This window comes from Phycodurus eques, chromosome 2 (genome assembly GCF_024500275.1).
Source record: "Phycodurus eques isolate BA_2022a chromosome 2, UOR_Pequ_1.1, whole genome shotgun sequence".
In the NCBI taxonomy this organism is placed as follows: domain Eukaryota; kingdom Metazoa; phylum Chordata; class Actinopteri; order Syngnathiformes; family Syngnathidae; genus Phycodurus; species Phycodurus eques.
In genome coordinates this window covers 7,567,003-7,579,906 of record NC_084526.1, presented here as the reverse complement: position 1 = coordinate 7,579,906, position 12,904 = coordinate 7,567,003, and the positions used below count along the sequence as shown (strand labels likewise).

Here is a 12,904-nt window from a genome sequence, read left to right as displayed (position 1 = left end):
CTAATCACAACATTGTACCATTTTGTGTTTTTACCCTACTACTGTATTCAACTCATGTAAACCAGAAAAATGCTGAACTTACATGTCCGTAATTGATGAAACCATGTTTATGGGAAATTTGTTCTGCTTCCTCCCGACCTCCAGGTATGTGGACAGCCCATGTGTTGGTGTAGATCTTCTGACCCATTACTGGTTCCAGCCCAAAAACCAGCAAGATCAACAGAGACCATAATGTCAACTCTACCAGAGTGAGCCTATGGCTGCTCACAGAGGGAGCTGGTGGGCCAGCAGCCATTTTGTCTCCGGAAGAAGCACAGTCTCTGAGCATTGCACCTTTCCGCCAGGCCAGGGCTGCCCACGGTACTTGCCGGTACATGGAGGAACAAAGAAAGGGAATGTCACAGCTTACCTGATGGAAAACACAGGAGAAACGGGAATAATAAATACAAGTTTGCAGAGTTGCAAGGTTTGACAAGTACCATACTATATTAAAAAAAGTCATATCAGGAAAGTTTAGTTGAAAAAACGGAGGCCAAATTAAATAACAGGGGGTTCATTTCTTCTGCTGTTGTTTTCATGTGGTTTCAGGTAGCTTTAGCGGATGAACTTTTCAATTTTGAAATATCTGTCTATATTGCGACAAGGCAGAAGCGTAACGGCTTTTAGCAGGCATTGTAAGAGGCAGCTGGATTTGAGAGGTTTGATGAAAATAACAGTCAAGACTAGATCCAATATTGTTTTGAGACACCCAGCAGACACAAGCCTGAAAGAACATGCGAGAGTAGGCATCGCTAAAGAGAAATAGAAATTACTAAAGTAAAAACTGGTTTTAGTAACAACATGCAGGATATTGCGGTCTAGTCAAAACACTCTGAAGCCACAGTGTATTGAAAAATACCTTTTGCATGCCAGTTGCATTTTTAAACTGCGTTACGTGTCTGTATTTAAGACTAGGTTGATTCCTATGCTTTAAATAGAACTGCTCAAATTCACTCCTTCCTGCTTGAAGTGGTCAAACGTGTTCACCTTGTTCCAGTCTTCTCATCAGTTGTAACATATCACAGCCTTCCTACAATGGTTCTGTCTCCAGGGACAGCTCGCCTCCATGGATTAAATGATGGGTTTTCTTTATTCCATCACGACACATTCAATGTGCATCTCGGTAGTTTGACGGTGAGACGTGTTAAAAACTGTCTGGAAGAACTTGCATATTTATTTCTGGATATGTGGAAGTACTTGAACTTGCTAACTGGACACATCAGTATTTAGACTTCCTAACGTTAGGAGTTTTTTGGCTATGTTGTTTGAGCTTCTGAGTAAAGTTTTAGCTTTGTGTGCACTCATGTGGTTTGAAATTCATTTTTATTTTGGGAGGTTCATAAGCAAGCATGGGACAATATTGACAATACAATTTTTGTAAATTTTGTATACCCAAGTTAAATTTCTCTATGAAAACCAGAAGCCAGCGTAAGAGAAAATAACTACATTCAATTAAAAAAACTATTTTATAGTTGTACAGTTTGCTATTTTATCACATGAGGTCTTGCTGAAAATAAGGACATGTTAACTATAGCTATTAATCAATTTTTTTTCAGGACAATAATTCATAAGGTGAAACTAAAAACAACATCAAAAAGCCAAATAGAATACACAGGTTAAAAACAGAAGACAAACTTGGAGCAAAACTTACTCAACTTTCTCCTCTATCCTTTGGTGCAGCAAGTAAAAACGTTTCCAAACCTGTTTTGAGGTTAGTACGCACTGACTTTAAATACAGATTACTGTGACCTCACCTACAAGCTCAGCCACTCATTGCCTCACCTACAAGCTCAGCCACTCAGTTGCCTAACAGCAGGGTTAAAAAGCACACACACTAAGTATTTTGCCATTTACCAGAGACATGAGGCAAACCCCACCGTCTCATTGTTGAGTGGTGTCAGTAAATGATACCACATGTCAGAATGTTATAAGAGGAAATACAGGGAATCATGATAAGTTAAACATGAAACAAGAAGGGTAATACTAACCTTGCAAAAAATGGCACATTTCCAATAACCTCATTAGTTAAATATTTACATTTCAAAGTACAAACACACAATTACATTCTGTTTATCTGATCTCTACTTACAGAAGACACTGAAACAATATATCAGCACAAGTGTATGCGGGCAGAAATATTATTTTCCACAAAACAAAAAACACCACCTCTGAGCTATTAAGTCCAGCGTTTTAATGAGAGCAGATCAAGGCTCTTATTTCTCATTTCTTAAATGATTGTAAAACTTGTATGACAGACCATGCAAAAGAAAGCTCTGTAGACAGTATCACTAAATTGTGGGCGGCATCGCGTTGTGGGTAAGAGTACGCCCTGCAACCGGAGGGTCGCCGATTCGTACCCCCGTCCGAGCGCATGTCGTCATTGTGTGCCTGGGCAAGACGCTTCACTCACATTGCCTATGAATGAATGTGCTTGGATATTTGGCGGTGGTTGGACGGGACGTAGGCGAAGGATGGCAGCCACGGTTCCGTCAGACTGCCCCAGGGCAGCTGTGGCTACACGCGTAGCTTACCACCATCAGTGTGTGACTGTGGAGTGAATGAATAATGCGTGATCCGCTTTGTCTATATTGACAAAGACCAATCGACTCAATCCAAATCTTGGCATAAGTACTGTTTCTTGTTTATGTTTTAATTTGTTATACATATTTTACACTATTACTAAACTGTCATGTCACATGTATACAGTCAAGGAATAAGAGGCAGTTTACCATTAGAAATAGTTGTATTTAAATAACGGTTGACTTGAAATAAGTTAGATCATTCCTAAATTAATTTGCTGACAAGCAAATTACAGAGATAATTTTGAAAGAGAGAAAGAAGTTGTTTTCTTCATGCACGAAACTCGTACCAAAAATGTACTGAATCGTGGTCTCAAAACCGAGGGTTACCTGTTACCCAGCCCTAGTTCTAATTGGGTAGTCTGGCGCTGGCGTTCGGCAGAATCCGCACATCTCCGAACTGTCACTTTTCAGGAACCCAAAAAATCCCGACATGTCTTTTGAGCCATTAACGTCGCATTATCAAAGAGAAGAGCCATGTTCAACATTTTAGATTGGTCAATAATTTGTAAATTTGTAAAGTAAAAAAATAATAATAATAATAAAATACCTCCACTGAAACGTTTGCGAAAGATCCGCCGACAGGAGCGTGTTTTCGGTCTCACCTCACGAGTCAAGCCCGTGACACCACCACGTAGTCATCAATCTGGCAGTTATCGCCGTCTGCCTGACGAAGTTCACCAGAAAGTGGTACGCAAACTTGACTTCACGGTACGTTGACGGCGTACTCTTGAGTTTAAAGACGCCCACCTTTTTTTTTTCCTCTCTTTTTTTTTTATTTCACATTCCCTTACTAAAGCGTATCACATTTTACAAATCCAGGAAAGCTGCGGGTTGTCGCCCAATCAAACCGGACGCGGTCGACGTCACCTCGGCGTGTGTGAGCCCCGAGTCCGGAACCACTGACAGCCAGCTGGTTCAACAAGACCACAATATCCCACTCGGGCTCGCCGTCCCCTTGGTACCGGGCTATCCACAACCCGAACACTGACCAAAACAAGTCCGAATGTCGTGTGTCAGAGCTAACGGCAAACTTACGAATACGAAAAGGCTCAACTTACCAGCTTCCGTTTGCATGCTGCTCGACCCGGCGTGCTGTTGTCTCGCACCGAGCGGTGCTAGAAACGACGACGGCGCTGAAAAACCACAGAACATTTGATAAGACAGAATTGCTGGTTATAAATAGTCATGGTAGCCCACTGTGGTGAGGCGCCGGAGATCTACACAAGCCCCAGGAAATACGTCACGGGCCGTGGAGGGACTAGGGACGTTCCAGAGACACGCACCCCGTATAGCGCTGCGACAGCACCACCTCTCGGTCACGAGTGGCGTAACAAGCCCAATCCTTTGTGGTTCGCAAGCTACGCACACGCCCAGTTTATTCTTAGGTCACACAGTCCATTTTAAATATAGTAAAGTTTTCATATGTGGCGAGGAAAATGACGAATGGGATGTAACTACTTTAAAAAGATATCATGGCAAGTCAATATTTTATTGCTTTTGGGGGAAAAAGTACTTAACCCACCAAGTACCACCATCAGGTACAACATTAAATATACTTTTTATTCCTAAAAAGTACAGTTCATATTATTGTCAACCCATCCATTTTCTATACCGAGTATCTTGTTTCTTAAATCTCTTAATCTTAAAAAGATACATTTTGGTAATAAAATAGATAATCTGTGCAAACATGAGTCAAAATATATAATGAAGAAATAGAGCACTTTAATAAAAGTTTCTTTGGAGAAACTGTCCTGGAAAGCTCACATGGCGCATAAATTTTCTTGAATCAATTACAGGGGTGTCAAACTCATTTTAGTTCTCGGGCCACATCCAACCCAATTTGATCTCAAGTGGGCTGGACCATTATATCCGTGACCCTATAAGCTATTAATAAAGACAATTCAACTTTGTTTTACCATCTTTTTGGCTGCACATAATTACAATTACATTTGGGAAAATATTCACATTTATTGATTATTATCTTGTTGCCAATCTTGTTTGTAAGTGCAAAGTAGAAACTCAAATTTGCTACTTATTTAATTGTCACTCAGTAGTTTGCCATAAAAAGCAGTGAATTTATATGAGGTTAGCATTAGTCTGCACAAACAATTAGCAACCCCCTCTCCAACTATTAGCATTGATCAAATTATCTTGTCGCTTACATCTCACTAAAGATGTGATTTCCAGCTTTTCCTTGTCAGGGGGTCGCCAGCACAGGGAGTCACCCACATGATGTGTTTGTCTGACGTAGCCTAACCAAGTTTATCCGGGCTTTAATAAACCCATGTCCCAATTAACTTCACAAAATTTTTTTAACCGCACATATGCACATTTGCACATGAAATTACTAAACAAACAATACATGATATAATACATACATTGGCAGTGCTTCACACAAAGTTTCACTTTCTTGCTGCATATTGATTGGAGGCGATCTTTTTTCTTTCTCAGCTTCGTGCATGTGACGTCACACGACTCACAGAACTTCCGGTTCTATTGTAGTTGTGTCAAAATTAAAGCATACATTTCAAAATAAGAGTCTATATGTATAAATGAACTAAAACTTGAGTGATGGGCAGAACAGTGCCCGCGGGCCGGATTAGACCCCTAGACGGGCCGGTTCTGGCCCACGGGCCGTACGTTTGACACCCCAGCTACAACGATCACAGCATGCATTGACGTCAGTCGTGTGGGCTGCAAGCTGAAGTTTGCATGTAAATAAACAACTGCAGTTTTCTAACAGCCGTTAGTTCATCTGTTGGCGAGGGACGGTTAAAATCTCGCGTCAAATTTAGTCCTAACTTTTTTTTAATTAGTTCTAATACAAAAAAAACATTAATCACTCGGTGGCCTTGAAGACAGGAATAAAGGGTTGCACTTCTTTCGTGCAATTAAAACAACAATTGAAAATAGTACTACGCGATCACAAGGTGCGTGTTCATTCCTACGACAATCAATTTGAATTGAATTGTGTGTGGAACAGGGTATGGGTGACACCACTGCAAAAAGTACATGATGTACACTGTCATACATGGATGCACAGAGGAGTGCATGCTCATGTCTCTTAACTAAGATGTTGATTGTTGTGAATTTTAAGATAAAGAGACTCTTGGAGACATACCGGAACATCGACAACTATTGACTCTCACTTTCACACCGTCACTGTGTGAGAACTGAACCCACACTGCCTGCACTGAAGTCAGGTGACTGTACAACGACAACAACACTTTAAGCCACTGTAAAATTATGCCGTCTCAAGATTAACACCGGGAAAATAAAAAAAACACTACATGAACAATAATGCAATCTAAAATGTATTGCATACAAAAGTTAAACAAAAAATAACGAAATAAATATTAAAATTTTTAAAGATATATCTTTTTTTAAGATTAAATGCAAATGTACTGAACTCCACAGTCAAATAAAACTGACCTTTACAGCTATTCTATTGCATACCGCGAGAGGGAGTCCATGTACCTCGAGTGGGACTTGGACTACACTTTTAAAAGCATTGTACGATACGATTCAGCCTCTGCTTTGGCACAAACTAATATTTTTGCACACCAAATAAGCACACAGCTAAAAATTGTTGTTGGTTGAATAAACTTTAAACGCACATTTCATTTGATGACATTTTATGTTTATCCCCTACATTTGAAAACATCTGTACTTCTACCTTTACCTGTCTTTTTTTTAAACATACGTGTCTGTACTTTTACTTATGTACAGAGTGTAAATACTTTTGACACCTCTGCCATTAGCAATGATATTCTATAAGCTTCAACCTCTTATGGAAAGCATACCCAGTTTAAGGTCCATTTATTGGTCACACAATTCAGCACACTAATAAAATGACTGAATCTTACTAGTAACGAGTAGTTTTTTCACAACTAGTGGCACTTTTGGCCTACTTGTACACAATTAACAAAGGTGGCAAAAGTACTTATACTCTGTACTTAGGTAGAAGTACATGTGTAAAAAACATTTACAAGTAGAAATACAAATTCAACAAATGTATTTAAGTAAAAGCAAAAAAAGAACAGATTGACATGTTCTTAAGTACAATAGTAAAAATGAATTTTATTGTCAATTATATACAATATACAATATTATATACAAAGAAGTTGATCGCAAGAGGGAAGAAGCTGTTGGAATGTCTGCTAGTTCTAGTTTGCATTGATCGGTAGCGCCTACCTGAGGGAAGGAGCTGGAAGAGCTGGTGACCGGGATGTGGAGGGTCCGAGAGGAGTTTGCACGCTCTTTTCTTAGTTCTGGCAGCGTGCAAGTCCTCAAGGGTGGGTAGGGGGGTACCGACAATCCTTTCAGCAGTTTTGATTGTCCGTTGCAGTCGGAGTTTGTCCTGTTTTGTAGCAGCACCAAACCAGACTATGATGTAAGAACACAGGACTGATTCGATGACCGCTGTGTAGAACTGCTTCAGCAGCTCCTGTGGCAAGCAGGAGCTTCCTCAGAAGCCGCAGAAAGTACATCATTTGCTGGGCCTTTTTGAGGACGGAGTTGATGTTGATCGCCCACTTCAGGTCCTGAGAGACTGTAATTCCCAGGAACTTGAAGGTCTCGACGGTTGACACAAGGCAGCTAGACATCGTGAGGGGCAGCTGTGGCGAATGATGCCTTCTGTCCATGATCATCTCTACAGTCTTGAGGGTGTTCAGCTGCAGGTTGTGTCGGCCGCACCACAGCTCCAGCCGCTCCACTTCCTGTCGATATGCAGACTCGTCACCGTCCTTGATGAGGCCGATGACAGTGGTGTCATCTACAAACTTCAGGAGTTTGACAGCCGGGCGCGTTGAGGTGCAGTCGTTTGTGTAGAGAGAGAAGAGCTAGCGGAGAGAGGACACAACCTTGGGGCGCCCCAGTACTGATGCAGCGTGTGGATGAGGTGGCCTCCCCCAGCCTCACCTGCTGTGTCCTGCCCGTCAGGAAGCTGTAAATCCACGGGCAGTTGGCAGGTGAGACGCTGAGCTGGAGAAGCTTGGATGGAAGGAGTTCAGGGATGATGGTGTTGAACGCTGAGCTGAAGCCCATGAACAGGATCGTCGCGTAGGTCCATGCACTGTCGAGGTGTTCTAGGATGAAGTGCAGTCCCATGTTGACTGCATCATCCGCAGACCTGTTCGCTTGGTAGGCAAACTGCAGGGGGTCCAGCAGGGGACGTGTGACGCTCTTGAGGTGGTCCAGCATGAGACGTTCAAAGGACTTCATGACCACAGATGTTAAGGCAACAGGCCTGTAGTCATTTAGACCCAAGATTTTAGGTTTCTTGGGGACTGGAATGATGGTGGAGCGTTTGAAACAGGATGGTACTTCGCACAGTTCCAGAGATCTATTGAATATCTGAGTGAAGACTGGAGCGAGTGGTCCGCGCAGACTTTGAGGCAGGATGGGGACACATGGTCTGCGCCTGCCGCTTTGTTAATCTTTTGTTGTTTGAAGATGCGTCTCACATCCTGTTCGCGGATGGTTAACGCAGAAGTCGTGGAGTGATAGTGGTCGGTGGTGCGGCTGGGTGGGTGTGGGGTGTGAAAGTGTCCTTTTCAACTCTGCAGTAGAAGGTGTTCAAGTCGTTGGCTCGTGTGCCATTGTTCTCAGCTTGGGGGGATCGTCGCTTGTAATTTGTCAGTGATTGGAATGCATGCCAGACTGATTTAGAGTCGTTAGCACGAAACTGTTTTTCCAAATTTGAAAAACAAAATTTAAAAAAATGTACCGGTATTACCAGATAACTAGCAACCCTTTACTGCTCAGTGACTGTTTTTTTTGTCAATGTCTTTATGTCTCCAAAGTGTTCTCTGTCAATTGACTGTCTGTTGTCGTACTAGAGCGGCTCCAACTACCGGAGACAAATTCCTTGTGTGTTTTTGGACATACTTGGCAAATAAAGATGATTCTGATTCTGATTAAAGCAGAGAGTAATTGGTAAAGCTTGAGTCAAAACCTTTTTATTTTTAGTCCTCAAAACATATAAGTTCATATTTATGTAACAACCACATTTACAACATGAACCAATGATGGGTTTTTTTTCAGAATAGTAAATGATCAACAAATTACTCACTTTGAATAATTTATATTCTCTGAAAAGACTGAAATCAGGCGCATAGTTAACTAAAGGAAGCAACACAGAGAATCAGTAAAATGGTTCATAATGTTTATTTTATGTATAAATGAGTGGATGATAAGGGAAGTCAAATGCTAATTAAACAAGATGAAGCATTTTAAATGAGATGCCATAACCAGAGACTTGGAGCCACAAAGATTAAAGCGAAGCAATCTGTGTTCAGGGCTGCTGGAGCAGAGTTTCTCCCTGTGGAAGCAGAACATTCATGAGTGCTGGCTTCAAACCATAAAAATCACAGGTGTTGCTTAGAAACAAACATTACCATATTAAATACAGTAAAATATATAAATTATTGGATTATGGAAACAGTCTTAGTACGACAGGATGAAATTAGTGTCAATCACGATTGTTGTGTCAATACCCACCTCTCTGCTCTAGCAGTAAATCTCCTTCATACCGAGCAAGTCTGAGTGCGTGTCTCTGTTCGTTGTCCAGCTCGGTCCACTGCTCCTCAGTGATGGCCCAGGCTTGCTCAGCACTCAGCCAGGACAACTGAACGGCACTGAACACCACCTGGCAGGCACGCATCCAACACAAAGCCAGTGTCCTTAATCCATCCATCCATCCATCCATTTTCTGAGCCACTTCTCCTCACTGGGGTCGCGGGCGTGCTGGAGCCTATCCCAGCTATCATCGGGCAGGAAGTGGGGTACATACCCTGAACTGGTTGCCAGCCAATTGCAGGGCACAGACAAACAAACAACCATTCGCACTCACATTCACACCTACGGCAATTTAGAGTCTTCAATTAACCTCGCATGCATGTTTTTGGGATGTGGGAGGAAACCGGAGTGCCCGGAGAAAACCCACGCAGGCATGGGGATAACATGCAAACTCTACACAGGCGGGGCCGGTGATTGAACCCGGGTCCTCAGAACTGTGAGGCAGACGGTCTAACCAGTCGTCCACCGTGCCGCTGTCCTTCTAATTCAGTTAAATAGCATTATCACCAGGGAAGGCAGAGTGGTTTTTGGGGGGTTTCTTGATGTTTAGTGGTAAAATTCCTTTTACATTTGTGTGACAATTAAGAATGTTAAAAAGTGTGATGTGTGTCACCTTCTTCGAGACTAAGTTAAGACTTAGATATACTGTACTAAGACCCCAAATATCAGGGGCTAAATTGCGCGTTCACTTGCTAACATACTACGTGCGCTGTTGGCAACAGGTCTAAATATGGTGGAGACCGCTGTATTTAAAAGACGGTTTTGCTCTTCAGGTAGCTCTGGTGGTTTTCACCACAGAACATTTGGGAGAGATACATCGTCGCAAAATTAAGTTTGAAGTGATGGAATTGGAAGTGTGAGTGGATATTAATTTTATTTTGGAAGTAGATATTTTTGCGGACGCCAGCAACCGCATAAAAAAGAAGAAGAAGAAGAAGAAGAAGAATCACTTTTTATTGTCATGAACATGCATGCACACGAAATTTGTTCTCTGCATTTAACCCATCACTGTGAACACATACACGTTAGTGGAAGACACTGGAGCAGGGGGAAGCTGAAGCTAAACCATGCTTAGTTTGATTTAACTCGCCCCGTGTGCGTGAAAACTGGATGTATCTGTTTATTCTGCATAACATTTTGTTTTGAACTTGGGACAGCGCAACTGAAAAACTGCTCTTAGAGAAGGCAGCACCAACTGTAACAGTGCCCTGAAATTACTGTAGCCCTCACTGGCAGTACTCACAAAACCGTTGAACCCTCAGTTCACTGGGGAAAAGAAACCCAAACCCATTTCCGTAGGAACGCGCCCTCAAAACGGTTCAGTAGGCACAGCGACTGGATCCCGTAGCGTCGAAGCGGCAGCCCGGTGCCGTTGAGCAGACAGTACCCGTAGCATCGAAGCGGCAGCCCGGTGGTGTTGAGCAGGCAGTACCCGTAGCGTCGAAACAGTCAATCCGTTCGTGTTGAAACAGTCAATCCGTTCGCGTGGAAACAGTCAATCCGTTCGCGTTCAAAACAGTCAATCCGTTCGCGTGGAAACAGTCAATCCGTTTCGCGTTCAAAACCCAGGTCCACCGACCCCCCCAAAAACAACAACAACTCTCTTCCCGCCGCATCTCCCGCTCTTTCTCCACGACCCACCTCCTTCTTCGAATCCCATTGGACGCACCGCCCCTTCAATCAATCATTAAAAAAAAATAAAAACCTGAAATGTTCACAGACCCCTCGGAACGCAGGACACCCCAGTATCCATCCACACAAAGAACCAAACAAACTTTTAACTAGTTTTCACAACAGCAATTCAAACAAATACAGTTCAACACATTTTAGTCAGTACACTACACTCTCCCCCCCACAAAAAAAAAATGGTCATGCCCTCATGACATGTATAACAACATAACCTTTTATGAACAGGATAAACACTCCCCTCTCAAACCAATCCACTTATAAAAAGTGCTCTTGTAACTCAAAGGTGATGGAGATAAACCATCTGTCTTATCATCAACCTTAGCTAGAGAGACAGTACGAGTACTAACTGCCACAGAGCTTGGAATCCCTAACAAGTCATAGGTTAGTCGGGTAGGAACCCTTTTCAGTCTTTGAGGCCGTCGTGCCTCGTCTGAACTCTCTGTAACACTGTCTTGTCTCGCAGTCGTTACATCGAATGTCTGTGCTTCACTGTCCCCTCCAGTATCAACAGTACTTTCAAAAGTCTCATCTTGCACTACGGATCCATCGTCATGTGTTGCCGCAGGTGCCTCAACTGTAACCTCATCCATCTCTTGGTTAATTGGAGGGACAACTTGATCCAAATCCAGGCTGACAGGTTCTGATTGAACAGTTTCCTGAGCTTCCGGTTGTCTTGACTCACATATGGAGTGATAATCATACCACACACCCATTTCATCCTCTTCTGAGTCAGAGGCAGACTCAATCTTTTCAACATGATCAAGCGCTGGTACACCAGAAAGATTACAGTTTTCAGCCTTCATTGCTTTGAGTCTTTTGCTGGCTCTCCTTTTGCGTTGAAGTGTGTCTTCGTTCTTTTCCACATTCAATTTCACTTCCTGTCCAATGGGCAGAATGTGATCTCGGTGCAATACTTTGTTAGAGCCTTGTCCGTTGTCTGGCTTCAACTTGAACACAGGCAAACCAGGGAGTTGACTCTCCACAACGTATGGTGTAGCTTTCCAACGATCAGCTAGCTTGTGTTTTCCTTGCAGTCCAAGATTTCTGATTAACACCCTGTCACCAGAGACTAATGGACAGAAACGAACTCTCTGATCGTAGCGTTGTTTGTTCCCTTCATTTTTTTTCTAGCCATGCTCTCGGCGAGCTGGTAGGCAGTCTGTAATTCTCGTTTCATGTTTTTGACGTATTTCAGATAGGACTTGGTGGATGAGACACTTGAGACTCCAAATGCCACATCTACTGGCAGTCTAGCCTCTCGACCGAACATGAGAAAATATGGCGAGTGGCCTGTTGACTCATTTAGTGTGCAGTTGTATGCATGCACCAGCTGACTGATGTATATACTCCATTTACTTTTGTCCTGTGCATCAAGAGTACCGAGCATGTTGAGAAGAGTTCTATTGAAACGCTCAGGTTGCGGGTCACCCTGCGGGTGGTAGGGTGTGGTTCTAGACTTCTTTATACCAAGCATACTCAACAGTTCATGAATGAGGCGGCTCTCGAAATCTCTGCCTTGATCCGAGTGTACTTGTTTCGGTAGACCATAGTGGACAAAATATTGTTCCCACAGGACCTTAGCAACTGTTGACGCCTTTTGATCCTTAGTCGCAAAAGCTTGAGCATAACGTGTGTAGTGATCTGTAACTACAAGCACATTACAAATGTTTCTGGAGTCAGGCTCAATTGTCAAGAAATCCATACAGACAAGATCCATCGGTCCCTCACTGGTAAGATGTGACAACTCAGCAGGTCTCTTGGGCAGCGTTTTCCTCTGAATACACCTTGGACAATTTTTACAATACGTCTCAACCTGTGTTTTCATACGAGGCCAGTAAAATCTCTCTCGCACCAACCCATAGGTTTTGTCAAACCCAAGGTGACCTGACTGCTCATGCAAAGACTGAAGAACAGTTTCTCTGAACTTCTGTGGGAGTAAGAGTTGTTGTCGAACTGGTTTGTTGGGAGGCTTACTGATTCGGTACAGTACAGAGTCCTTGACCTTTAACTTT

At 42.8% G+C, this 12,904-nt stretch overlaps 2 protein-coding genes across 5 annotated transcripts in view; both read right to left on the bottom strand.

Annotated features, from left to right (window-relative positions):
• Positions 1-3,835, bottom strand: part of furina (furin (paired basic amino acid cleaving enzyme) a) — a 92,064-nt gene extending 88,229 nt beyond the window's left edge. Inside the window, exons 1-2 of one of the 4 annotated variants that reach the window (XM_061665729.1) lie at positions 3,680-3,835; positions 83-409 (exon numbers count right to left, since the gene is read on the bottom strand). In XM_061665729.1, the coding sequence (XP_061521713.1) occupies positions 83-376 (294 nt within the window). In that variant the 5' untranslated portion in view covers positions 377-409; positions 3,680-3,835. Of the gene's footprint in view, positions 1-82; positions 410-1,690; positions 2,175-3,168; positions 3,324-3,679 lie in introns of those variants that run through there. The other 3 variants (XM_061665723.1, XM_061665740.1, XM_061665724.1) reach the window with 3 other exon arrangements.
• A 4,983-nt stretch (positions 3,836-8,818) lies between these two features.
• Positions 8,819-12,904, bottom strand: part of LOC133399419 (stereocilin-like) — a 41,195-nt gene continuing 37,109 nt past the window's right edge. Inside the window, 2 exon segments of the mRNA XM_061671000.1 lie at positions 8,819-8,946; positions 9,126-9,273. Coding sequence (XP_061526984.1) covers positions 8,858-8,946; positions 9,126-9,273 — 237 coding nt within the window. The 3' untranslated portion in view covers positions 8,819-8,857.